Source organism: Ammospiza caudacuta, chromosome 5, assembly GCF_027887145.1.
Source record: "Ammospiza caudacuta isolate bAmmCau1 chromosome 5, bAmmCau1.pri, whole genome shotgun sequence".
Taxonomy (NCBI): domain Eukaryota; kingdom Metazoa; phylum Chordata; class Aves; order Passeriformes; family Passerellidae; genus Ammospiza; species Ammospiza caudacuta.
In genome coordinates, this window is record NC_080597.1 from 62,464,004 (window position 1) to 62,491,294 (window position 27,291).

The 27,291-nt window shown below is 38.7% G+C and overlaps 1 protein-coding gene across 2 annotated transcripts in view; it reads right to left on the reverse strand.

Moving 5' to 3' along the window:
• Window positions 1–6,178: 6,178 nt before the first annotated feature.
• The window catches only part of GRAMD4 (GRAM domain containing 4), a 74,351-nt gene continuing 53,238 nt past the window's right edge, over window positions 6,179–27,291 (reverse strand). The window contains exons 5-20 of one of the 2 annotated variants that reach the window (XM_058805317.1): window positions 26,616–26,677; window positions 24,585–24,717; window positions 24,059–24,084; window positions 22,161–22,252; window positions 20,526–20,617; window positions 19,561–19,609; window positions 18,656–18,727; window positions 17,286–17,329; window positions 17,078–17,187; window positions 15,750–15,904; window positions 12,325–12,342; window positions 11,628–11,775; window positions 11,074–11,167; window positions 9,966–10,050; window positions 8,201–8,269; window positions 6,179–7,646 (exon numbers count right to left, since the gene is read on the reverse strand). In XM_058805317.1, coding sequence (XP_058661300.1) covers window positions 7,545–7,646; window positions 8,201–8,269; window positions 9,966–10,050; window positions 11,074–11,167; window positions 11,628–11,775; window positions 12,325–12,342; window positions 15,750–15,904; window positions 17,078–17,187; window positions 17,286–17,329; window positions 18,656–18,727; window positions 19,561–19,609; window positions 20,526–20,617; window positions 22,161–22,252; window positions 24,059–24,084; window positions 24,585–24,717; window positions 26,616–26,677 — 1,351 coding nt within the window. In that variant the 3' untranslated portion in view covers window positions 6,179–7,544. The remainder of the gene's footprint in view (window positions 7,647–8,200; window positions 8,270–9,965; window positions 10,051–11,073; window positions 11,168–11,627; window positions 11,776–12,324; window positions 12,343–15,749; window positions 15,905–17,077; window positions 17,188–17,285; window positions 17,330–18,655; window positions 18,728–19,560; window positions 19,610–20,525; window positions 20,618–22,160; window positions 22,253–24,058; window positions 24,085–24,584; window positions 24,718–26,615; window positions 26,678–27,291) is intronic. The other variant, XM_058805318.1, reaches the window with a different exon arrangement.

Here is a 27,291-nt window from a genome sequence, read left to right on the forward strand (position 1 = left end):
GATGACAGCTTCACTAAGCTGTCCACATTGTCAGGAATATAAAACAATAAAATTTCTCATAGAAATAAATCTTAATAGAAATAAAAAGTAGAAATAAATCTTAAGCAGGAGTTAATAAAGCAGCAAGTTTAAGATGTTTGCTGAGGTTTAGAGGATTTTGTGTTTATTTTCCCGAGAAGTCCCCAAATACAACTGGGATTTGCCACCTTGCATGATGACCATAATGGTCGTATTTGAAAATGTTTGTATTACAGCAATGCAGTAAAGCTAGATTTTTAATATAGACATTCTTTATACACTTTTTGGCATATTTAAATGAAGAGTCTCAACATATTTGTACAGCCTTGAAGACAGTATCTCCCCTTTTTCCAAAAGCCTTCCTGAACCCTGCTCAGCCACAGATGGTGTGAGGAGCACCCACAATCATCACAAGTCCAGTTTTGGACTCAAAGCTGCCTCTCCCTCACATCCCATCTGTCTTCCCCTCACCATCTCAGCCCTGCATCACAGGTGAAGTTCAGGGCTTAGTTGTGCTTTGCTTTCCTTGGAAAGTGCCCAGAGCCACTCATCTTGCAGAAGGATTTGAGCACAGACCCAGCTGCCCCCACTCCATGAGGTGTGCATCAGGGCTGCTATTTTGGTCAGTCACAGGGGTCAACACCCCAAGAGAGCAATGTAAAGTTCCCTCCATGAGCAGGAAAAGGGCTTTTTAAGGCATCTCCCCTGCCAGGAGAGTGCTGGGAGTAATGATGACATCCTGTGTAGCTTTGGAAACTTCTAGAGCATGTCCACTAACCAACACCAACACACTTCCTGCAGGCATCCCAAATGCAGGGCATGGCAAGAAAAACACATCTGAAACACAGGAAAGCCTTGCATTATGAGATTAAAGAAAGGTAAATATACACATTCACACTTCATGAGAAATGTCCAGTGGAAGCAGGTGTTAGCTCACACTCCCAGGACCCATCAACAGATTTTTCCCAAATACCATCTAGAAGATTTAATCCTTTTTACTTTTTTTTTTTTCTTTTAAGGGCTTCTTGTCACCCCAAATATTTCTTGTATAGATCCCCTTTCTACAAATACATAACTTGCATGATATTTTTAAGGATTGTAAATTCAGAATCAACTCATGACTCTTATTCCTGCTGTGTGCCTGGTTAGTATTTGTGACTGGCCAAAGACATTTCTGGGCAGGGGCAACATTTTTTCATGAAGCAAAAACAACACTGAATATAGTTGCTTTGTTCACAGACTTTATACCAGAAATCCTTCCCAAATACTCATCTGACATCTAAACAACCTAGGGAGAGAGGATTTGCAGAATTTCTTACTGACTTAGCCACAATGGGTTAAAACCTCATACCCTGTGCTCAAAAGATTGGCATGGAGATGCCTCAGCAAATAGCTTAGGCTCAAACATTCCTTCCCAAACACCATTTTGCAGCAGGCAAAATCATCTATATCTACATTTGCTCCTCTGCAGATAAATGTTTTGCTCAACCAATGCTTGTCCCTGTAAAACTGGCTTTTTCAAGAAGAGATTGTTTGCTTTAAAGAACTCACTCCACAAGTTAAAGAAGCATCTTCTTTCCCAGTCATGTAGATGATCAGGAGCAAAGACACAACAAATTAGCTTGAGGAAATGGAAGCCACTGAGTAATCCAAACCAGCAGATATAGCAATTTAGCTCCAATTTACACAAAATGGAAGATCTAAGAGGTGAAGGCAGCTTTAGTGAACTTGTGGCATGATCACTGGGACATGGTCCATCAGTATCTCTAAATAATCAGAACTGAAATAACAGTTATTTTTGTGAGAGGAAGAAAACTGGAACAATGCTGAAGGAGAAAAACAAAGGTCAGAGGAACCAGTGGAAAAGTTCTCAATTCAAAACTGTCACAGAAAAGGAGAAATTTGGGAAATTTAGGAATGAAAAAAGAGCAACTTTTATCAATATCTGGTGTGGAATAGGGAAGGATAGTGAAAAAGGAAAGCTGAAGGAAATCATTATCCATATGCAACTATATGTCACAGAAATTGGCAAAGATGGACAGAACTTCAGTAGAGAATACAAAAGCAGAAATTTTGGCTAATGCACATCTCAACTAGGCTTTGCAGCTTTCAAGGTAAAGTGCCAGCTATTTAAAGACAGAAAAAGGTATTTATCTACCCCTCATCTCTTTGCTTCCCAGTCAAAGCCAACTTGACTAAATACAGCATCAGTTCAAGCTAAATCTAGTATTAAAGACATGCTCATAACTACATCCTTCAGGCACTGCAATACGCCCACCTAACTTCTGGAGCATCTACAAATCAGTGAGGACACTGCTGCAAGGGACTGATCCCTTTGCAATATCCCAACCTCTCTAAGACAAAAAAATCAACTTTTTACATCTTCTGTATTTCTCATGTTTGAAATAAAAATATTCAAAAAGTCTAACATGAGCCAATAATTAATGCACTAAACACTTAGCCTAACCTAAAACTAAGGAGAGCAATTTAGTGGATCCAAGGATTCAGCAGAAGAACTCAGACTTAACTTGAAAATTACTTAAAAGTAACAGCAAAAAACCCCTCAGCTTCTCCAAGCTGAAAGCTGAAACTGCTCTTTATCATTAATCCAGGGCTGCCCAGGGCATGCCTTGCTCAGGTGCACTGAGTCACCGTGTGTGGGTGACACTGCAGAGTGTGGCTGGAAAGCCTTTCTGCAGCAGGAGCTGGAGTTACAGGGACAGCAGGTGAACAGCTCATTCAGCTCCATTCTGTCTTCCATGGGCTGCTGCAGTGACCTTGGCACAGCAAGCACTGTTTTCACACAGACCAAGTCCCCTCACTCATACCATGGTGTCTATAGCCGAAACCAGACTGCCAGGCTCCACACTTTGCTTCCACAAAGCCTCAGGCAGGTGGGATTGAATCCAACCTTTGTGAGTACTGCTGCAGGTGCAACTCACCTTGTACAAACACTTAACAAAGAACACGTTAAACCAGTACAAGAGGAAAGTTAAGCATTCTGTGAACAACTTAAGTATTGTCAGAACATTTAAAATACCAGCCTAAAACACCATTATACCACCAGCTGCATTGCTGCCACCAGGAGAAAACTAAACGTTGAAATAAGGAGAGCAGCACACATTCACGAGTGCAGGATCCATCTCAGACTGATCTACTTCAGCTGAGACAAACACTTGGAGCATTGTAGAGGCAAACAAATGGGCAGGGTGGCTGCTGTGAGCAGGGAGCTGAGGTGACACAGAGGCTGCAGAGCTGCTGCTGCTGATGAGGGAATGCTGCTGCTGAGCACCCTCCCGCACACCCCTGGGATGGATAGGGTTTGTCCCTACCTCCAGTGCCCACCTGCAGCACAGTGGCGTGGAGCTCTGGCTGACAGGAGCTTGAACTCCTCCCAGCACTCTTGTGTCATCCATGCCCTCCTGCAGTGGCATCACAGAAATCACTGCTTGCTATTCCATTCATTAAATTAACCATGTAACTACAAAGGGACTGATGTACTCACAGAAAATACTATCATACACACCAAAATATACATACACTCTCCAATAAAGTAACAGAATTATTTTAAATAAAATTCCAGTTCCTTGGGCTTCAAAAGCAATGACACCCACCCACCTCCCCCCAGAGATGGCTGTGAATCTGCAAAAAGCACTAATTTACTTTGTTCCAAGAAATCAGGTGTAGTTTTGATAGATAAATAACTGAAGTTTGCAAGAAGCATTAGCACAAAGCATTTTTAGGTTTATTTAAATAAAAATTATAATTTATACAAGACTTCTTAAACAAACAAGATTTTCTTAAAAAATGTACAGGGCAAATAATTTCATTATTTCAATTATTCATACAGTATAAGTCTTCTGTCGAACAAAAGTTACACTGATAATGAATTATTTACAATTTCAAAATATAGACTCAAACTTCAGACATAAAAATTTTAACATCCATTATATTTCAATGATTAGTAGAAATTAAACATCTGCCAAAATGTACAGAGTTCAATAAAAACTACCAATGTTTTCAAACAGGTTTAAGTAGCCAAAAATCAGGTACATCCTTTCATCTCTTCACAGTCGGGTAAAATTCCTTTTCTCTTTGTCTGCAGAATGAGGGTAGAGTTTTGCTGCTGGCATCCTGTGTGATGTTGCTACTAATAAATAGCTTGTTTCATTCAATCTTGCCTCAAAAAAGCTACAGTGCACAGAAAGGCATGATTTCATATTTCAGCTTGTTTCTCTTTTGAATTTAAATGGTCAGTGATAAAGAATTAGTCAGTTTTCATCTCCCTTTTTTATTGTCTTTAAAAGGGACTCAAACTAACCAATGAACTTCCAAAGAAGTTAAATCCAATTACACGTGAATGATCCAGACATCCACAGACATGAACAGAATTGCAAATATAAACAGCAGTCAGACAGACAGAATGACAAGAACATCACTTTCAGCTATTTAAAGCACTTTACATTAAGTGTTCCGACCCAGCCCGTTCCTGAAGGGCACCAGGCTGTGCTGCAGAACTAAGCGGGAAGATTGGAATTTGAGGTGGGAGCTGCAGTGTGATCACACAAGCCCAGGATACATTCACTCACTGCCCATCCCCTGCTGCCCTCCAGAGGGTGCAGCAGGAGAGAAAAGCCTCAGTAAACACCCAAAGGTCACCTCCAGCCTCTGAAACCAGGGACACCCCGGGAGGAGCAGCTGTGCAGCAGGGAAACCGGATAACCCAATGTAAAGTGAAATTTGCAAAGTATGTACACACATGTCTGTCAATTATATTACAGCTCTATTAAAAAAAACCAAACAAAGAAATCCAGTCTGTTTTCTCTACACTAGAACCAATGTTGCATTGCAGTTTGCACTAGGTTTGCTGCTTTAAGGATTGCTAACTTTTAAGTTCACACTGTTAAAGCGTGGATTCATTTCAAACATCAGCACATCAGAGTTTATAAGACATTTCTCATTTCTTCATTCAGAAAATGAATTTTAAGAGTGTATTGTACACATGAGGCATTTCAGTCTGGGAAAAGGATAATGCTATCTTTTCTCCCTCTGGGAAGCCTAGGTATGGTTCATTGTCCTGGCACCAGCAGTGTAGATCCTACAGCTCCTCCAGGAACCAGAATCTAGGAGAACCCTGGACACGAGGGTCACCAGTGAAGGGTGGAGGGGGAGGAGGTAATAAGTGCAAGTCAACTGATTTCCTACTGAAACTGCTGTTATGATCAGAGTGAAGGTATAAATTACACTTGAAAAATGATACAAAAATAAGAAAAAGAGCATGCTCTCTGTAAAAAATATAGTTTTCTGTTTCTTCAAAAAAAAAGGATAACCTTAAAACACATCCAAGGGATTTTCTTCTTAAGACAAAATGAATGAATCTGATTAAGATTTATATAACATTAAGCTATTTTAATGCCTATTTTTTAGCTGCACTTGCTATTCAAGGAAGATTCTAGAAAGAAAAGCCAAATTATAATATGTAGCAATTACAAAAAAGATATTAACTGATTTTAAAGTAGTTTTGATGAGAAAGATTTAAGATCAATAATTTTTTCTTAAACACAACCTGAATGTGTAAAGTTATGAAACCATAAACTGTCAAGCTACATCCACTTTAAACGGTGGCAAAATGGATTTCCCACCAGTTCACTTGTATTTGAAGTTTCCAGGCCCTGAGTTACAGCATACCAAAGGTGGTCTTAGAAATGCACCCATTTTTCAGGTCATGTACAGACATGTTCCAGTGCTACTCTAAAGTGAGAACTTGAAAATTGCATTTTAACCATTACAGTGGCTTCTCCCCCATTGCTGCTTACATTTCCACCCAGGGCATACCCCATCAGTGTTTCACTTTACAATACTCAAACAAATTATGACATTCAACACAATTGCTTCATATAAAATTTCTATTAAGTTCTCATATCCTACCTTTTCATGGCCAGACTAAAATAAGGTTTGCAGAGTTTGACCTCCACCTTCTTCATTACTCTTGTACTTATTGACAGACTTCAAGTTAAAACTGTGCTAAGAGTTAAACACCCTTTGGTGTTTGCTACCCCTCTCCCTCCTTCATTTTACCCCTTTCCTTACAAAGAAAGGAAATCCCTGTTAAAAAAAAAAAAAAAAAAAAAAAAAAACAGAGAAAAAAATCCATGAAATTAAGTCTCATTTTACATAAGAATTTGCATCTCCATTGCTTTTTTTTAGGGCCATTCATATAATGTCTGGAGACATCTATACTACTCAACTCAAAAGACACAGCAAAGGAAAAGACACTCAGGAAGGCTTGGCATAACTCCTACTGTGCTTTCATGAAAATGCAAATAAAACCCTAAACCTCTCAGATGGGTGCTATTATATAGAGTATAAAAGCTCTCTAATATTAAAGACAAAGGTCAATATGTGCTTTACTGCTAGACAGGCCTGAGAGAGTTTAGAGGAGTGCAGCCTTCCTGTTTTACCTGGCAGTTGGGTTTAATTGTTATTAAAATTTAGTTCTGCAAGGGGGAAGACAGAAGCACACCAACACTCCTCAAATTATGCTTTGAGAGAACTGGTGCTTTCAGTTGCTATATTATAGCATAATTTTATCACAAGGTAACTCAAGAAAAGAGCCAAATTAAAAAAGATCACATCTGAGTTTAGTTTAATCGTTCCCACCTCAACACAAAAAGCCTTCAAGTCTTTAATGCATTACATACAAACGCTTTGTACATGCAACATGTACAACAGCTGAGCCCTTCTAGGACAAGTACCTATAGAAATATATTTATAAGATGCCTAACATTTTAGGAACAACATTTTGGTGCCCTCTTTTATAAAAAGTATCTGCCTGCCTTCCATCCTCTTGCTTTGGTTAATGAGGAAAGGAAGATATAGTTACAAACTTTCTCCTCCAATTTACTGTACAAGTAATTTAAACATCTCTATGCAGGAAAAATTGAAGTTAACCAAACCAGTAAAACATCCTTCTGCAATGCAAAAATTAGCAAGGAGGAGTTACTTTAAATGCAGTTGTACATATGGAAATACTAAGAAGCTAATACTTCCTTGGTGTTGCCATCAGTTTCAATAAAGGACCCAATTAAAAACTCCAAGCTGAAGAAGGTGACTTCAGGCTGCTGCAGTCATCATTCTCACATCTCAGGGAAAAACAACTAAGATAAAGGGACAAATGAATCCCTAGTGACATCAGTGGAGATAAAGGGATCAATCTGTTATATAGTCAGGTCTCCAAGCATCTTCCCAGCTTTTAATGTCAGTAAATAAACATTAAAAGTGCTTAATGTGCAAGGCTAATAGTGATGATAGCACTTTCACTGTTTTCATTTGGTTTTTTTGTCTTTTTTTACAAAAACCTTAAAAACAAACATGAAGGCATATATAAAATACACTTGGTTTATGTAACAGATAGAATATAAACCACCAGACAAGAAAAATTATTGCAAAATAGATGAGGATGTTCATTTTTTCACTACCAAGTCATACAAGAAGGAAGTTTCCTTTAGTTCTTCCAAGATAAGACACTAGCTTTCAGTGCTGGATGATGCAGATGTGATTTTCATGTATTGGCTGAAAATTGCCTCAAAAGCCTCATCTCTGTGTACCATGGCACCAAACACCAAAGGCTAAATGACAGGAAAAAACACATCATGTCAGTCCACAAAGAAAAATAATTTCCTCTAGGTATATTTTCATCAAGTCACTAGGAACAGATCAATTGTGGTAGAAATGCATTGATAAAGACTAAATAATCCTTCTGTCTATCAAATCCTTGACCACATGGCATATTTTCTAATATTTTTCATTTCCTTAAAAACTTCATCTGAGGGCCAGGCTCTCCCACCTCAAAGCCTCCTTCCCCCCCATGGATGCTCTCAAGCCAACAGCTTTTTGTTTCAGACTGCATAGCACACTGCATGCACCTGATGGAGGGTGCTGGGGAAAAGCTTTCTGAAGTGTTAAACACTCCAGATGCACTAGACCAAGCTGAATATTTAATACATCAAAATTCTGAAGACAAAAACACTGAATAATAGACAAGTGAATTTTTTTAAAAAGAAAAAAAAAAAACAGCCACTGGTATAAGGGGGAAGAAAAAGCCTTTATGCTTATGCTAAGCAGAGGAGGAAAAGAAGGTAAGAAATCCAACACAGCAATACAGATACAGCCAGCTACTTACTTTCTGTGTAGATGGTGTTGATACAGCAATACCCATCCCTGATCCCGGGAGAACAGAGAGCACTTTATACTAAAAAAAGCAAAAAAAAAAAAGCCACACACAAAGACATAAGACACCTTCTGTACTGAACAACTGCAAAAGATGCTGCAGAGGTTACACAATCCATCACTGGCCTGTCCTCCCAACCGTGACTAAGAGACCTCCAGTAAAAGCAGGATGAGGCCAGCTGCCATTCTCTGGAGCCTCATTCTCCTGGCCTTGCTGGGAACAGCCTCACTGGACAGCCAGGACCCTCCTCTCCCCTTGCTCCCAGGAGCTGCTGGAAGCATTCTCAGCCCCCCTGTGAGCATCAGTCCTGCCCAGCCCAGCGGGGAACGCCGGCAGGGCACACGTGAGAGGGGCCTGAGAGCATCACCCACAGCCTCCCCTGCAGGGGACATCCACCCACTCCTTGCAGGAACAGCAAGCAGACCAGAAAAGGCTTGTTTCAAAATTAGATAGAAAACAGGGTATCACAGAGTCACAGCATCATTAAGGTTGAAAAAGAGCTCCCACCTTTGAACACCACCATGTCACCTAAACCATAGCACCCAGTGGCACACATGGATTGCTTGCTTGTTTTTTATGAAGTCCATAAAGATAAGAAGGAATACAGTTTACTGAATTCAGAAGTATTCACAGGGAGAAAGTGACATTCAAGTCAGACCCAGGTTTCCCACCTCCAAATAAAACCACAGTACCTTTTTATGCTTGACTGCATGATCCCTGTCTCATTAAAAACACTACACAGATGCAAAAGAAACTTTATGGCAGTAAAGGCCTATTGAACAACAAAGTAAGTTGAAGCATAATGTTTGAAAGCCATTAATATGAATTATTAATTCCAGTAGGAATGTTCAATTTGAGCATAAGCTGTCTGCTTTACAGACATGTCAAAGAAATAGAAGGAATTAATTTGAAAATCTGTAGGTACTTATGCAGTAATAGACACCAGGCTGAGGTGCTTCTTTGCTCAACATGATTTAATCTGTTGTAAGGATGCAGCAGAAAGCAAGGGTGTCTGTGTTCAAGATAGGGAGAAGTTCAGAAAGGGTAACAAAAAGTGATGTTAAAGGCCACGGAGAGTGGTGCAAGGCACCAGTGAAGCCATTAGTAACCACAGGCTGATAAACCTCAACCAGAGAAAGGACAACACTGCCCTTGCTATGCTTCCAACCTTCCACTTCTTGCCTCTGTTACTGATGGATCCCAACTAGATGAAATTCCAGCCCATCACAGTCTGGCTATTCTGATGATCTAAAAATTTAGATCATTATTTATCAATTTATTCTAATGATCTACATTTCTCCACTGACAACAATCCTGCCTCCCTCTAATGCATCTACTTTTAAGGTGGTGCATCTATCAATATCCACACTCAAACTGAAGTTAATAATACACAATTCCTGTTACCAATAGATCTTCTTAAGGCCTACACAGCTCTGGTCCAACAATGGAGTTTGTAAGCAGCATAACTTAAATTTAAAAAAAATCTGGGAGTGTAAACGTTTAGTAAACTAGTTTGTCTTCATGCTTAGAGCAAGTTTGCTTGTGCTGAGTCTGAAAAAGCAGTTCTGTGAAACATTCATAAACAAAGGATTACATTTCACTTATACAAACTATCAGTGGTGTGCTTTTCCAAAATAACAAAAGCACAAATGCAAAACATGACTAGCTGAACAGAAAACCAGTTTTCTCCCCTATTTCCAACACCAACCAGACATACCTTCTGGATATCTGTTATGTCTGACAGCTTTATAACTTTATTTCTTTTTGATGAGCCAGATTTTGAGCTTTCAAAGCACAAGTAACTGAAAACAAGAAAAGAAAGTGTTCACTTTATTAGAGTGTTTTAAAATAAATTTCTCAAATATCTTCTTGTCTCTTCTGAAGTTTGAAATCTCACAAGTTAAAATAACTTTCAAAATAAAAAAAAGACGTTCAGTTAAGCTATGGCTTCTAATTTAGCACAAACATTTATAAACTCTAGCAGCTGGCTGGTGTGTCTGAAAGCCCAGAACATACAGTATGCATACACACAAGAATTCTTGTATTTATATCACTGCACTGAATGGTTAAACCTGACAAGCATTTTAAAGACACACAAGGGACATATATCCTTAAACAGTTGAAATACCAAACGTCAAAAGGCTTATATGTCTTTCAACATCCTGAAAGAAGATTAATGAGAAACACTATGTTAGTTTCATGTTATTGTGCTGCAGACAAAAGCTCAGATTTCTAAACACTGCAGAGCAGCCTCCATCACTAGGTGACACTGCATACAGATGAGCTTTACTTCCTTTCATTACCCTCCAAAGGAATTTCAGTGCACGACCCAAACAGTAATGATCATAGCTATTCAGTCCTGGGAGGCTGGGAGGTAAGCAAGGAAATTTTAAAAAACAACCACTCACCCATAAAAATTTGAATCTAAGGCTTATTTTTCAGTTTTCTTTTTTGTTGTTGTTATTTTAAGGAAGCTATACATTCAGCTTGCTTGAAAAAAAAAGCCCAAACTAAGAATATTTGTTAAATAGCTGTTGATCACAATTTTCAATGTTCACTTAGGTTTTAGGTTTCTATTCTAATATCTATACAGTTAGTATGTTATCCCTATCAAGAGCTGCAGCTTCTAACAGCTGTCTGCACAGAGCTACTTTGCATTCCTATAAAAGCCTTTCCAAGGCAAAATCTCATCTGCTAAGCACAGCCACACACCAGGCTCAGCTCTCCCTCTCCTATGATACTGCCTTGATGTTGCAAAGCACCTTGAAATGGCATTTTTGTTTCAAAACATTATTAAAGGATCCTTTTTTGATTCAAACACTCACTTTTCTGTGACATAGAGAACTCCATTCCTGATGTAGTCTGTGGGCATCTTCCGATCTCTGTTGATCAAGCAACAGCGCCAGCCATTTTCACACACTGAAAAAGGCATAACAAGAAATCTGACTTTAGGAAAATGAGACTGGCACTATCCCCAAGTCTCATTATACAATAGAAAACACTGAATATTAAACTTTAGATACTTAAAAGTGCTTAGAAAGAAAGGCCTAAGTCTTGTGTTCTAGACACAATAACATCTGTTTTAACATTCATTTTGAAAAAAAAAAAAAAGAAAATAAAACCACCCACACAATTATTCCCTTTAACTTGACTACTGGATTTGCATAACCATAAAAGGAACACCAGGCTGTGCACTCTTTCCAAGAGCTGCAAGGGTATGGAATGAAAGAGACCACCTCCATTCATCCTAATTTAAAGCAAGACCTTTAAATCAAAAGCTTACACCTACACAATGCACAGAAAAGGAATTCAACTTTAAATTATCCTTGGCTTTTTTTACAAAATATTCTACTAATGTAGCTTTCCTGTGGCATCATACCTGGCAAAGGACGTTCATTCTCTGGCAGGTTAAAAACTTCATGGAAATTTCCTCTCTTGGTGGAATGAAAACGACTTGTGTCTTCATCTTTGCTTATTCCAGTGGGGGCACTTGAGCCCACATAACTCCTGGCAGTTGCTGTTTGAAGCTGCAGGAAAAGAAACATGATTCCAAAATCTGAGCAGCAACATTTAAGCTACACTCTCAAAAATAATTTAGCTAGCTACTCTTTCTAAAAAAAAAAATAAAAATCTATAATGCAACAATTTTCATTAACTACTTCCATAAATTAACTTCAGACTAGTGCACTATGCTGCTGCTAGAGCACAAGCCTCTAATATGCTACCTGAACATAACCTTTCAAAGTGCTGCCCTTTGATGGACACACTTTGCTGGGGTGAAGCACACGGTGCTAAATGCACCTATCTTAAAATATAATTTTTCTACAGTAAAGGCTATGTCTCATTAGATACAGTTAAGTCACTGCAAACAGCTCCAATGATTGTAACTACTGGGATTACTAACAGACAATATATTATCAGTACTTGGCTTGCTTTCAAGAGATAAACAAAGTATTACTGCACAAAAGAAGTCAGAAAGAAAAAAGAGAGGAAAAAAAGCCACACAGAACTGAGTAAGCTCATTATGAATAGAAATGCTGGAAATGAAAGGAAGTTTTCCACACTATGATCCATACCTTTTCATGCCCTGACAGCTAGCAGGAAAAGAAACAAACAACACAAATGTGACAGTGACAAAAGAAAAAAAGTGAAATCTATTTAACAGTATAATACACAGAATAAAACATGAACTGAGTGGCACTGCAAGACTTTGCTCACAAACCAAGAGACTACACACAATGAATGCAATTAAAGAAGAGTTACGAGTGGTTAGAGCACACCAGTTCAATGTATTCAGGTTGCATTGGAAGCAGTGATCTTTTCTGTGCTTTGAAGTTGCACTGAATTTTGAGAGTGTTGACACATAAAACAAAATCCGAATGGTTGCTGGCATCCTTGGGAAGGAAAAAAAGTACCATGGAGCTCCTAAAACCATACCTGAGTAAAATCTGCTTCTAACAGAGATTGAAAGTCACTGGGGACTGCTCTGGCAACAAGCCCTACTTCTGGAAGGAGAGCAGGCAGGTTCTTTTGGACAGCTCTTCCATTCTCATCTTGGTGGGGCACCATGATTCCAGAGCTGGCACAAGCAGCTCTGCTCTGAGCCCTCCCATGCTCATGCAGTTAAACAAGTGGCAAACTGACAGCATGCCAGCCCAGGACTGAGCCCTGCTTCTGTGCAGCCCCAGTGCTGCTGAGGGCCAGGCAGCCTTCAGCTGCTTTCTGTTACTCTGCACCAAATTGGCAGCACTCAACCCCTCACAGGATTTACACACTAAGGAAAGAAATCCAAAGCAAATGAAAACTTGTGAACTGCAATTGCTAACTAGAAACCAGACTGACAAAACAGGCACAGCAGAGGGCATTTGCCCTCTTACCCGCTTAAAGGTACATTTTTAGGATACCTGTAAGACAATGATGCCTCAGGGGAAAAAAAAATAAAGTTAACATGGAAAGCAAATGGCTGATGGTAACTAATATCACTTCTGCAGTGCTGAATCCCTGGAACCAAGGAAAAATAACAGCTTCTTCAACAATCTGTGTGCAACTAAAGATGAAAAGAATTCTCTGAAGACCTCCTTAGACAAGCTATTTGGCTGCACATGCACACAACCAGGTGAAGCACCATGGCCCAAAATATAAAAATTATCAAAGCAAGAGATCTAATGCTCTTTGTGCTGGAATAAGAACTATTTCTGCTCTCTGCTACACTGCTTCCTACCTACCTGCTATATAAAGAGATTTAAAAAATGGGAGTTTAAACTTCAGTACCATTACCATTACATCTGGTGGCTGAAAATATGAGTAGTTCTGCCCTTTCTAGTCCTAACTAACACATGCAAAAGTTTCCTTTTACCACTCAGGCTTGAGACAACCAATGGCCAATTACTAAGAGAAAATAATTTCCTTAAGCCTTAAATCTAACTGTAAGTGATTTGATTTGTAATGCTGGGAGAGTCCTGATTGTCTAAAATATCACCAACAATCTGGAGGTATTCCTTTTCACCTGATCTGCCATCAGCTTTTGACATACAACCTTTACCCATCAGATACTGGTGTCAGGACTGCTCTCTAAGGACACAAGGTCAGAGTGGTGGCAAAGGCAATTAATATTGCATTGTGTCTAAGTTTACTGTACCTTGTACACTGTTGAATAATAAGAAGTCAAAGTGAATGCACACACATGCTGGCACTACATGTTTTGGGCTCTGCCTTTCCTATGAAAAAAAAATTTAAAACTCTCTTTGGTTTTTACCTTTTAGTACAAAAATCTATTTTTCATACTATGAGGTTTGCAGAAATCTCTCAAGGGGTAAGAAAGTTTCTCTAAAATTACTGAGATGAAGTTCATGTTTTCAAAGGCATTTGGAAGCAGGTAATGCAGTCCTGCACATCCTTTCCAGGAAGATGAGCCAAGGCCACTGAGCCAGACCTGGTAGTACAAAACCCCTGTCTCTACTTGTAAAACTAAAACCACAAAGAACAGCCAAAAGGAATCATTATTCTCTAAGTTTATGGACTCAAGTTCAACAATTCAGAATCTGTCCACCTCTGAGGCAGATTAGAGAGACTCAGCAATATGATGTCACAACTACCACAGTATGTAAAAGATAACCTGAAAGAGTGAGCTTTTAAAATAATTTTCTGCAAGTAAGAGAAATACAGGCCATGGATGGCTTCATCCAAGTGCTTATTTACCCCTCTCATCCCTTAGAAAACAGGAACAGGAGACTCACTTTCTGTAAGAAACTGTCCTTGTCCACTTCCTTCTGAAATATTCAATTGTGCTGCAGTTATTTTACCATCCTATGCTCCGCCACTCCCCAAGCCCCAGATTTCCTCTTAACAACTAAGGATTAATTTCTTATTCCTTTTACTTTCCAGTTGTACACCCAGGCTGAATTACTGCTCAGTACTGTGCATTTCAGACAGTACTCAGAAACTCCATGAATGCAATTAGATACTGTGCTAAGAAGCATTAAGCAAATGCTAAAATGGCATTAGACTCAAGGTTTAATACAACTATTTTAATTTTTAAACTAACAAACATTGACAAATCCAGGGATATGGAAAACCCTGACTCAGTTACCACATCAGGCTCCAAAAGAATTTACCAAGATGCACAAAGCACTATACTTAGTGATTTAATTATGACATTTTTAAAAAAAGAAAATGTACTTCTGGAGTATGACATGAAGTCATTTGTCACCACTATGCTAAAAGGTCACCTAATACAAATAACCATGAGACATCATGTCTCATATGTAAACTACCTTACTACCTTTGTAAGTGATTATCCCATTAGAAAGCTAATATACTGTAAAAAAGGTAGTAAACTACCTTAATACCTCTATAAGTGATTATACTTACAAAGGTAGTAAACTAATAATTTAAAACTATAAATAAATACACTACTATATTACTATAAAATAATAAAAACTAATTTCTAAATTAGAAAGCTAATATACTTTTAAAAAGGTAGCAAACTACATTACTACCTTTGTAAGTAATTATCCCATTAGAAAGCCAATATACTATAATATTGCATATTATACTCAAGCCTTTATCTATTTTTTAACTGTACTTCATTTTAAGTATTCAAATTTCCACTGAAAAGGGATGTCTAAGAATAGAGAAAGTGGATACAAAAATACTGTATTTGACAACAGTATTACACAGAATGTAGATAAAAAAAATTGGTATGAATATGGATGGTGTTCTATTTGCGTGTTCAGCTTCATGATTCACAGTATCTCTATACATACATACACATCTTTGATAATTGATTCCTTTCATACAAGAAACAGAATTCATAGAAAAACTGTACATCTTGAAAATAATAAAAAAAAAAACGGATATTACAATCAACTAACATTGATTGTAAGGATTTAATTAATCTTCTCTTTAATGTGCTCTAGTCACTGGAGAAAAGGAAAAGGGAGAAAGGGATCTGATTTTCAGAGGCTGAGAACACAGGGACAAAAAGATTCATTGCCCTTACCCGTCTCGACACTGTAGCATTAGATCTTTCTTTGAGCTGAGGATCTGTCAGGAGGCTTATCCAGATGATATAAGGAGTGTCATACTTATCTCTTAGTCTGGGGCATCGTTTGAAGATAAAATCAATAAGGAAAAACTTGACTCCAGCATAGAGTCCTGAAAAAAAGGTCACTTCAGTTGAATGCTGAAGAGGCATTAAGAACATCACTGTTTTGATCCTATTTTCAAAAGTTCACAAATGAAACAGAATTCTGTATATTTAGTCACAGTGTTAAAACCATTCTCCTCGGTTTACTATTTTGTTATTCTTCTTGCAACACCAGAAAATTATTTTTCTTTCCTTCCCATCCCCAGTTCCTTTAAATATTTACATAGCTACTATTATGCAGAAGAACATTTGAATAATTCAAACATATGTTCCTTATTACCAGAAGCATTCTGAAAACAGTATATACTACCAAAACAAAAAACACACCAGAGCATTCAACTATGCAGCTCCTGCAAGAATTTTAATGGCAACAGAGGGCTCTCATGTACTACATAAACCTCTATCTTCCAGTCCCAACTCTTATCTTTTACAAGTTATTTCCTTGCATTCTGCCATTCAATCTGGGCTTAAAATACTCTCTCAAAACTTTACTGAGTGCAGTTCAGATCTCCTAAGAGTCAAACAATTATTCTTCATGCATCTAAATTTAATTGCTGTGTCAAGCAAACCTACATTTATGTTCAAGCTAACTAAATGTAATACTAATTTGATTACATCATTAGTTTAATGAGAAAAAATTAGAATTCTTAGTTCACAGTACAGGGCTTCATACCATAGCAAGGAGTCTCATGGTGTAGTGAGAACCCTTTTCTCCATTCCCAGCTGAGACTGAGTATCTGTAACAGACCCACTGTAGTCTGTTCATTTTGTCAGCCCATCCTCCAAGTTTTACCAGTAATCCCACTAATACTTTAATTTTTTTCCTACATTGTCACTTTCATGCCTCCTGTGCCATGCCACGTATTTCATCTACGAGGATGAAGAAGCAAAAAACCCTCAACATACAGGATTTTCCAGAAGCCTTGGAGCTGACAGCTCATCATAGACTTCTCCTCTTCAAGAAGCAAAAGCATTATCCAGTCTTTTCCTATTATACACTGAGATGGTTTTCAAAATGGTCATGACAAATGATGCCAAGCACAATGAAAATACTTTAGAACACTGCATGATTTATTAATGCAGGTTTTCTCTCTTAAACTCTAAAATTCTCCCTCTAAAGATCATGTAAGCTTTAACCACTAAGTCTGGACCGTAAGAGGTGAATTATTTATTGTGTTTACCCAATGCAAGCCCAAGAATCCTGTAGGGCAAAAAGCAGGATGCAATAAAAGCTGCCCATAGAGCAATGTAGAGCTTCTGTGTTATTTCTGGCTGGACCCACATGAACAAGCTGAAAACAAAAAAGAAGCAAAATTTTATTACCAGTGTTACAGATATTGGTCAAGTCTTGTTTTAAATGGGAAGAAAATCTCACATCAGATAACTTACTTTTTAAATTTCTCCAGTATGTCTGCCATCTTGCCAAAAAGGTTCTGCACAAGAAGCAAGAAAATTAAAACTAAGTCCTGCATTGTTTTGGGGTTTTTTGTCCACATAATGAAAACAAATAGCTTTCTGACTGTGTTGGTAAGCAATTCCCAGAAGTGACTTTTTAAAAACTAATTTTTAGCCATTTATGTACTTCACAACTTAGTAAATACAGAACAGAATAGCAAGACATGATGACTTCCATCTCGTTTAACCTAGTTCTGTAACTTTTGTTTGATCCTTACAAGTGAAGAAACTATTTGATCCCACTGTCATGACTGGAAAGCACTTACATTATTGCAAATATTTTAAATTAAGCTGTCAATCTAAGAGTAAAGAGCTTCTGTTAGTAGGTAACAAAACTGAAGGTCTCTTCAGACAGTCTGAGTACTGAAATGTCAGGAAGTGGTAAAAATGAATTCATCAAAAGGACTATTAGCTTCTTGGAAACAGAGCATTATCAGTTTTTATAATAAACCATTGGAGACAGCAGATTTCAACTAATTCCAACAAATGGGGAGGCAACTGACCCCTGCTCAGGACTCAGGCCATACTCTCTGACCAATCCTTACAGTCAGAGCACCTGAAAATTTCACCTTCCCAATAAATTTCGGAAGTTGCTCATATGAACACAGGCACCACCCCAGCAGGAGGGAGGAGCTGAGCAGCCACAGTCAGCAGGGAAGGTTCAATCCCTTCTGACAGCAGCACAGCACCAAGCAGGGCACAAGGCTGCAGCTCAGCTGCATGCTGCAGCCACTCAGCTGCCACCTCAGCCAGCTCCGGGGGCTGGGAGAAAACCTTCCTTCAGCCTCACCAGCAGATTTCAAGGCTTGGAGAGGGTGGAGCTTTTTAAAACATGCTGTTTTAGAGATGAAGTGCAAACTGCTGAATTAACACAGCCAAACAGATCACAGCCTTCAGCTAAATATTAAAGGAACAGAGTCTCCTACACCAGTTTTATGACTAGCAGATTTGTGATATGGATCCACACTCCAGTACATTTTGAAGATTCACCACCCAATCTACATTATCAGAAGCTTCTATGATACATAAGGTACAAAACTGTGAGAAGTTGCTTCTGTTCCCCTCCAGAGCTTGCTCAGAGCTGCAGTCAGGGAACCACAACCCATCCTCTAGAGCATCAAGCCATTTCAGAAACTCCAGGAATCTTACTGAGATCTCCACTGCTCACAGGTAAAGTTCCCTTTGCAGGAGAAGTATTTCCTCTTTAGGCATTGGTTTTCACATGCTGCCTAACAACCTCCTTTGACCACCTGGAGCATGAACCCCCTTGTTCCCAAGGAGGCAGCCAGAGAGCAGCACAGTACCTGAGCCTTCTGAGCCACATCCAGAACAAGCTGGAACTTCTCAGACACAGTCAGGTCCTCTTTTGGGGGCTCCTTAAGCAAGAAAGAGACAATCCAAGAAAGAGACAATTGATTTGCAGCTCAGATAAAAGGTATTTTTACAGAACAAGGTGAGTCCTCAACATTCTCAGCAATACTCATCTCACTTTTAATCGTCTCTACATTTACCATTTTCCTCCCTTGTTTCAGAGCCATTTTTTATGTCTTTCAGTGCTGGTTATTGTTAGTTTTCAATGCTTTGGGAGGCTCAAGGGAGACTTTATTCTTATCTACAACTATCTAAATGGAGGTTGTAATGAGGTGTGGGGTCAGTCTTCACTGCCAGGTAACAAGTGACAGACCAAGAGGAAATGGCCTCAAACTTTGCTAAGGGAGATGTAGATTGGCTATTCAGAAAAATTTGTTTATTAGAAGGGTTGCCAAGCCTTGAAACAGGCTGCCCAGGGAAGTGGAATCACTATCCCTGGAAGTATTACAGTGACACTTAGATCTGTCACTCAGGGACGTGTACCCAGACCCAGTGACAGGGCTGGCAATGCTGAGTTAATAGATGGACTTAATGTTCTTAAAGAAAACAGAATGCAAGACTTCTTGAAGACCCCACAGGACCTAATTTGGCCCAAGCTGACAAATTAAAATTAATTTCAGAAATGTGTTTTAAGTTTGGAATATTTTAGGGTGAAGCATGTGAACCCAAGAGTGCTGTTACTAAAGACTTTTAAATTACAAGAGAAAGAAAAAAAATGTAGTGTCTTCACTTGCAGCTTGCTCTTCCTTCCTTTTCAGCTACCCACACAAACACAGAGAATGGTTTAAAGGTGCAATTTTTTCTACAGGCATACAGGTGAAGTTGATCAAAGACCTACCATCTGTTCAGAAACTTCAGGCACAATGCTCCACTGTATCCTCCAACCCCTAGGAATGATGGAAATAGTTAGAGAGCAAGAACTCCATCCATCAACACGGCTTGTTTGTAAAAGGTTAAAAAGCAGTTTTCTGCAATAAGCATTTACGGCTTAAAAGCAAACAATATAATCCCCAAATTAACAAAGAACCCACAATATAACAGAAGCACAAGTGGCCAACAACAGCCAGCTTTAAAAATATTAGCTAAGTAGATACTAAACAGAATCACTACTTGTGGGTTTTACAACAAAACTTAATGGTGTGCATGGAGTAAAGGATTAGGAATATTTTCTCTTATTTTCTCATGCAAAGAAAATTACATCAACTTGTAAAGAAGCCTATTTGCTACCAGCAATTTCCAGGGAATACAATGTCAAACAAAATATCAATTAAGAAGTCAGAAAAGTAGTTTACAACATGAACATTAAGGTAATCTACATCATTTTAAGGCGCATTTAAAAAAAACAAACACCCAGACTTAATTTTTAGAAGAGATTGACTTTACAACTGGAAGATACTTTGGATAAAGTATTTCAAGAGCTATGGAAAAAGGCAAAACTGCCATTTTAGGCCTAGGTGAACATTCTCTGCTGGGAAAACCAGCAAGCTTCAGTATTGAAGGTGATGTTCTTCAAGTACTCTAAACATCACAGAATTAGAAATATTAGAATTTCAGTGTGCTGAGGGATTTCTCTGAGAGCATGCAACATTGTTTATGATAATCCAAGCCACAGGATACAAAGATAATTCCCAATAATAGTAAAAGATTATAGAAACTGAGCAATGACCCTTAGGGTATTTGGGTTTGAATTTCCCTGTGTTAAATGTAAGAAAAGGTAGCAATTTATAACTCAGTGCAAGGATAATAAAACATCTTTCAAACAAAGCATTGCTTAAGAGAGTAAGCTAGTATTTATGCAAATACCTGGCTATGAGGTAATTTAGGGATAACCTCAAAATTGCTAAAAATAAGAACATAGGAATGGCCCAGCCATGCCATACAGCATTGATGTAAATCTGCAGATTAAGAAGAAAAACAAAGAGAGATGTGGATTACAAACTGGGGTACAGTGAGTTACATGAAATACCACTTCCCACTGTGCTCTTGGGCTCAGAACCATGCAATTCATATAAAAAAAATTAATACATTTTAGCCACTCTGTGATTGACAATGGCCCCACACTAAGGAATGCAAAACCAAAACTAAGAATGAACCAGATCTCCAGAGATGACACTTCACTAGTTCTCAGCTGCCTCTGAGTATTTTCAACACTACAATTACTTGACGGGCTAGCAGGGAAAAAAAAAAAAAAAAAAAAAAAAAAAGGTAAACCCTCAAGTCTGTGAATCTGCTACATGACCATGATATGGCCAGCCATGGTACAGAAGTGGAGTTACAGCAACTAGCCCCATACTGGGCAACAGGATAAACTCTCACTCTATTATTTCAGGTCCATTAAATCAAGAATTTTTACCAAGATGAAAAAGATTGCAGGAAAACAGGTTTTATTTTATGTAAAAAGTACAACTACAAAAAGCTTCAAAAGGTATTCTGTACCCAGCTTCTGAAAACACAGACTACAGTCTCTGGAGAGACCCTAGGGTTTTTACTGATAACCACAAAGTGAAACCTGTCTCTGGCTCCCAGGTACCAGAGCTTTCAAAAAAAAAAAAAAAAAAAAAAAAAAAACAGCTCAAGTTTCTTCTTTCAGTTTTTATCTGAAATATGGGCTTACCAGGTGAGGCAAGAGAAAAACCAGCAGATATGGAGAAGGGACAGACAGAGGGCACTGGGAGGGAAGTCTCCTCCTCAATATTCATTCAGCTGTGCCATACAAAATAGCAGAAGGTCCATAACTTACAGGGAGTTACTATTTAACAAAAAGGTGTGTGATATTTTCACCACACAGCTATTGCCAATTCCTTTGACAGAAATTAATTTCATATACACTATGACAAAAAGAATTTAGATCATTTCATTAACAATAGGAAGAAGGAAAACAAATCCAAACTCCACTAGATACTTATGTTTCTTTGCAGCATCCAAACCTCATTAAGATAGCAGAGAAATGCTTGAACTTAGCTCACAGACCTGATGTTTGCACATTGATTCTTAATGAAATGAAGGCATTTTGCCTTTCCTCAGTATGATCCTATCAAATGGCAAAGAGCCCTGATGGGGACAATAGCTTCTCACCAAATGTAACCACTATCAGCATTTCAGCCCTAGACAAAAAGAAACTTTGCAGAGGCTGAAGTAATCATTGAATTACCAGGTCTGGGAGACTGGAAACAAGAAAGGCATGAACAACACCCAGACAGTTCTAAGTTATTTTAGCAATTACAAAACTATGCTACAGGAGACCCAGGAAAACACAATTTAATGGTTTTATATATAACAACTGACCACTACTATTATTTTGTGTCAAATGAAATTACATTTTTGATTTGACTTGAACTGTAGCACAACCCCTACTCAGATATGGCAGTTTCAAAGAATTTCAGCAAATAATGTATTTTTTCAAGTTCTTACTACTCCTGGAAGAGTAGGATAACTTACAATAAAGGCAATAGCAGAAGTGTAGATAGAATACCAGTCTAATAAGGCAGAAAGATTCTTCAAAAAATTTGTAACAGGTTTGGCACCTCTCTCTAAATGGAAGTTGAGAAAAAACGCAGTATTAGAATTAGCTGGGAGTGGTTAAATCACTTTTAAATGACAAACAATCAAATTAGAAAACTACAGGAATATTCATGACGTGTAATGATAAAAAGGCTTATCCAAATGAAAAAAAAATTAAACCCACCAATGTAACTGAACAAATAAAGAATGCATTTCCAAAAAATGAAGTGTTATCCAAGACAAATATTACATCTCAACTCTTAAGTATAAACAAAGGAAAAAAAATCAACATCATTTATAAGGGTACCCTAATGCTAAAAGCAGCTTGTTCTCAGCCATGGTCACACCACCCCAAAGACCATTGTAAAGGTCAGTTTGTCTCACTGCAAAACAATCTACATTAACCTGACTTAATTACAAGCCACCAAGGAACAACCCAGAATCACAGAATCATTTAGGTGGGAGAAGACCTTTATGGTCATCACTGTATTTGACCATTAACCCAGCACTGCCAAATCCACCACTCAACCATGCCTCTAAATGATTTTCTCTGCAGAGCCTTCCCACCCACCACTCCTGTCCAGGTTGGTGTCATTGCAAACTGACAGGGAGCACTCCATGCTGCTGGCCAGGTCATTGATAAAGACACTGAACAGGACAGACCCCAGTACTGAGCCCTGGGGAGCACCACTTGTGACCAGGTGGGTGTAGCTCCATCCCCACCACTCTGGGCTTGCCCATCAGCCAGCTTTCTACCCAGCAAAGTGTACACCTGTCCAAGCCATGATCAGCCACTTCCTTCAGGGAATGCTGTGGGAAACAGCACCAAAGGCTTTACTGCAGCCCAGGCAGACAACACCCAGAGCCCTTCCCTCCCCTGCTGCTGCTCCACCAGCTAGATTAAAGCCAGGCTGGATCTCCTGGCTGTGTCTCTGCAGGACTCTACCCACGGCTAGCACTTTGCTGCTCACCCTTCCTAAGCCAGGCAACCCAGCAGATGACTCCCTGAAGCCAGTGTGCCACCCTGCAGACTCTGCTCTGGCTGTCACTGCACGGGAGACTGCCCTGTGTGGGAGAGGCCACACACAGGCACACCCAGCCAGCAAGAGCAAGGGCAGCTCTTCCTCTGCTCCCTAAAACCCTCTAATCCTTTTCACTACTTGGCAAACCAGCTAGGGAACACAAGGAAACAGGAGAGGGCTGCTGCAAGGCCACCAAGGTGCCTGTTGGACCACACCAGTTTTGGCTTTCGTGAGAAGAATGATGATACCTCCTGCACAGAGAGCCTCAGAAGCTCTCACTCTTGCAGTAGAACTCACAACTTTCCAAGCCTTTCTTCAAGAGAGCCTCTGACTTGCTGTCCCAGTTTGTTTGGCTTAAGACTGAGCAATCCCAAACACACTTCCTATGTGAAGTAATTAAGCAACTAGCACTGCATTTCCTTAAGCATCAGCAGCACAACCCAAGCAGCAGATGAAGAAGTGGATGGGCACACCCAAGGCACTGGAAGAGCTCATGGACTCAAGTGCTGCTTCCACTGCTCTGCTGCAGCTGCCTACACCAAGCCCATAAAGAAGATTAAGACTTGAAAGACTGGAAATCACTGGTGACAACAACACTCTGGAGAGCTCTGAGTCAGCCTCCCTGGACAACAGGAATCTAGATTTTGTGGCTAACGTGGTGGAAGTTAGGAACCACCCAAAATTTGACTTTAATACTATTTTTTAAAAGGTATTCTGAAGGCAATGCATGTACACCACTGACAACAAATCAAAAGTATTCTCCCAGATGAAACCAGAATAAACACAACAAATAAAATACTGCTAAGCACTTACTTAATCTTCTCATATTTTCAGTCAACCTGAAAAATAATAGATAAAAGCAATTTGTTAAAGAGACAACTAGTGAACACTTGTGTACATTTGATCCTTGAAATACTCTTCATACTTCTAAACTATAAGCCTTTATTCTGGCGTTTATTCTTGCCTATTCTTTATTATTTCTTGTTACAAAATGTGTTTCTACTAATACAGTCTACCTTGCATCAGACTGAAAACTGAAGTTCAAAAGCCCTCCAGCCTAACTAAGCCTTTGTTCACTGTTTCTGGGAGGCATATGACAAAACCTGGTAAATAATACAAATCTTATTTTAATTCACACAGCAGATAAACTTAAAATATCATGTTTTGTCCAAAGTAGTCAAAAAACTTTTGACGTAATTCTGTACTTTTGGTGTTATTATTTGTTATTGAAACAATTGCTGAAACCATACAGAAGGCTGGTTAAAAAGAAAAAAGAAGTGAGAAGAAAAGTAACTTGTAAAGGCATCAAGAATTTCTCAAAATGACATTAGGGATTTACCTTCTAGCACTAAGTGGCTCTTCTGTTTCCACTGTATTCTCTTCTGGCTGAAATCTGAAGTCCTCAATATACTCCCCAAATTTATCACAAAACCACTTATGGAGTCTTGAGGAGACTGTGTGAGAGCTCTTATCTATAAAAAAGAAGCACTAAGTATCAGGATAGTGCTAGAAGACACCTTTATCCAATGCCAGCCCATTCCCACACACAGTGTTTGTTGGGAAGCACACTTTGCTCAGCTCCCCCATCCTTCACCAACACTCTTTGTGGAAACTTGCAATTTACTTGTGCCACTGCACAGGAACCCAACTGCATTAAATTGGTAAAATAAAACTAAAAGTGATTCCTGTATTGCTCTTAGGACAGTACATGGAAGCATCTTATCACCCAAAGTACAAAGAGTAAAACATCCTAACAAACAGTAATTTTTAGCAAACACAGTAAAAACATTTTCTGGTTAAGAGACTTCTGTAAATGAAAGACTGATGTAAATCTCAGTGCTCCCTGTTGTGCTGAAGGGTCACCTTGAGAAAAGCAAGTGCAAAGCAAATCACTCCTGAGCAGAGAGCTGGAGAACACCCTGCAGCCACAGGGATCTGACAGGAAAGGGAGGTGGAAACATAAGCAAGATTCTGCTAGAGCCATTTTTACTTCCACTTTCCAACCACTGATAGTTCACAAAGATTGTGTGTGTGTGTCTTTATAGAGCAATACAAAAAACCCACAGAGTTTCTTTTTTTCTAAAGTCAGCCTTCAGAAATTATGCTGCATATACCACTTTCTATATATGGAATATTCAGTCATAATACTACCTGGGAAGTCTTACACAACAAAATAATGAAGTGATGCACACTTTCTGTACGTCAGTTTCAGTGGAAAAATAACATAATAAAGGGGTACATGGTAATAAAATCAGGCTAAAAGCCTTAAGGCACTGCAAGTGAGAACAAAACAATCACCTATAACACACAAAATTGTGGTCTAGAAGGAACAGACAGACTATTTGGAAACACAGCTCAATACAGCAATGTCACCAAGAGGATACTGGTCATAATTACTCCATGACCAAATTTAGTACAGAATTCCATTAAATTAATGTATGATTAAACAGAGACATGGGAGATTCATCAGTCAATTGCAACAGCCAAAAAGATGCATTTAAGCTCATGAGAAAAAGCCACTGGTGCTCAGAAAATAGAATCAAACCATTTATTAATGATTGACAATGAAATATAGAAAAACAAGGAATCTAGTGACTGTTTACAGCTGGGACAACCCTTCTATTTGAGAATAAAAATATGAAGTAGCTTCCCACATGCTAATACTTCAGAAAATACTGAGAAAGAGATTTTGACAAGAGGGGAAAAAATGTCAGGTTGTAGCTCTCATAACAAAAAGCACTGACACTATGGAAGTACAGGAGGGGAAATTTCAGATTTAGTCCACAGATTTAAAAGCCTAAATCTCAATCACAAGCTGTAGGAAGGGAAGTAAAAGTGTACTGAAAGATTAAGAATTAGACTTTGCCTTAGTTGTTTCAGACATCAGTAGTACATTATTGAATTCATAATTAGCATCAGCTTGAGAAACGTATATGGCAGTGTAGGTGTCCAACAAATTAATAACTCTTATCTTACTCCTTCACTAGAATGTCTCTTCTTTTAGATAAAGGAAGCAGTAATATGATTAGTGGCATAACAGACCTTCTGCAATTGAGAACAAAACAGAACATTTTTTCTATGTGTTACACCTGTTTTCTGCTAAGTCAAGGATCAGCAAGGCATGCCAGAATGGTGAAGTGAGCCAATAGCTTTCATTACATACCTAAGGGCTTTACAATACACAATAAATTCCTTGCTCATGTATGCTAAGTCAACTACAAAAAGTAAATGCTGAATCACGTACAGAGAGAGAAGTTGCTTGAATTGTCATTTATAAAAAGCTTCTTCAGAAGCAAGATTTGATTTTCTAAGGATCTTAAAAAAAAATCCAACTGAACTAAAGTGCTGTTAGAGATCTGACCAAGCTCACCTGTTCCATTGGCCTGTGCCTGTGGCTTTGCAGGTTGCTGCGCTGCAGGCACCTCTTCTGCCCTACAAAGAAAACAGAAACAATGTGAAATGTTACAGAGGGAGAATTTATTCCCTTTTAGGTAAAAGAAACACCAGAATCTCCACGGTTTCCATAGCTGAGATTTTACAATCATGAAAACCCAGCTTACACCCTTTCACAAGACTCAAAATATTCACTGCACTTCAGATCCTGGGCAATGCCACTCACTATGAGGTGGGGTTTAGCCATTGCTGTCACCAACAGCTCCAATTCACCTTACAACTGCTCAACAACGTAGTATTAAATTTCTTGCATTATTTATGCCTTTGTGTGGTATATGCATTGCAATGCCTGCCAGGAAAATTCTTCAGAGCCACGACTCTTCCCACAGCAATAAATTAAAAGGGATTCTATATCACAAGTTGATAACCACAGCAGCAGAACAAAACCACAATTTAAGACACAAATCTTGAATCCTGCCACTGCTAGTAGGGTCAAACAACTTCACAAGAGGAACGGGTGTTAGGAATGATTTAAAATGTTATGCTGTAAACTCTCAAAATACACAGATCACAACCAATTTGAAAAATAACTTGAGAAATCAAAATAGCCCGAAAAACTGCAACAAAAATGTTCTAAAAATATATGTCAAGAA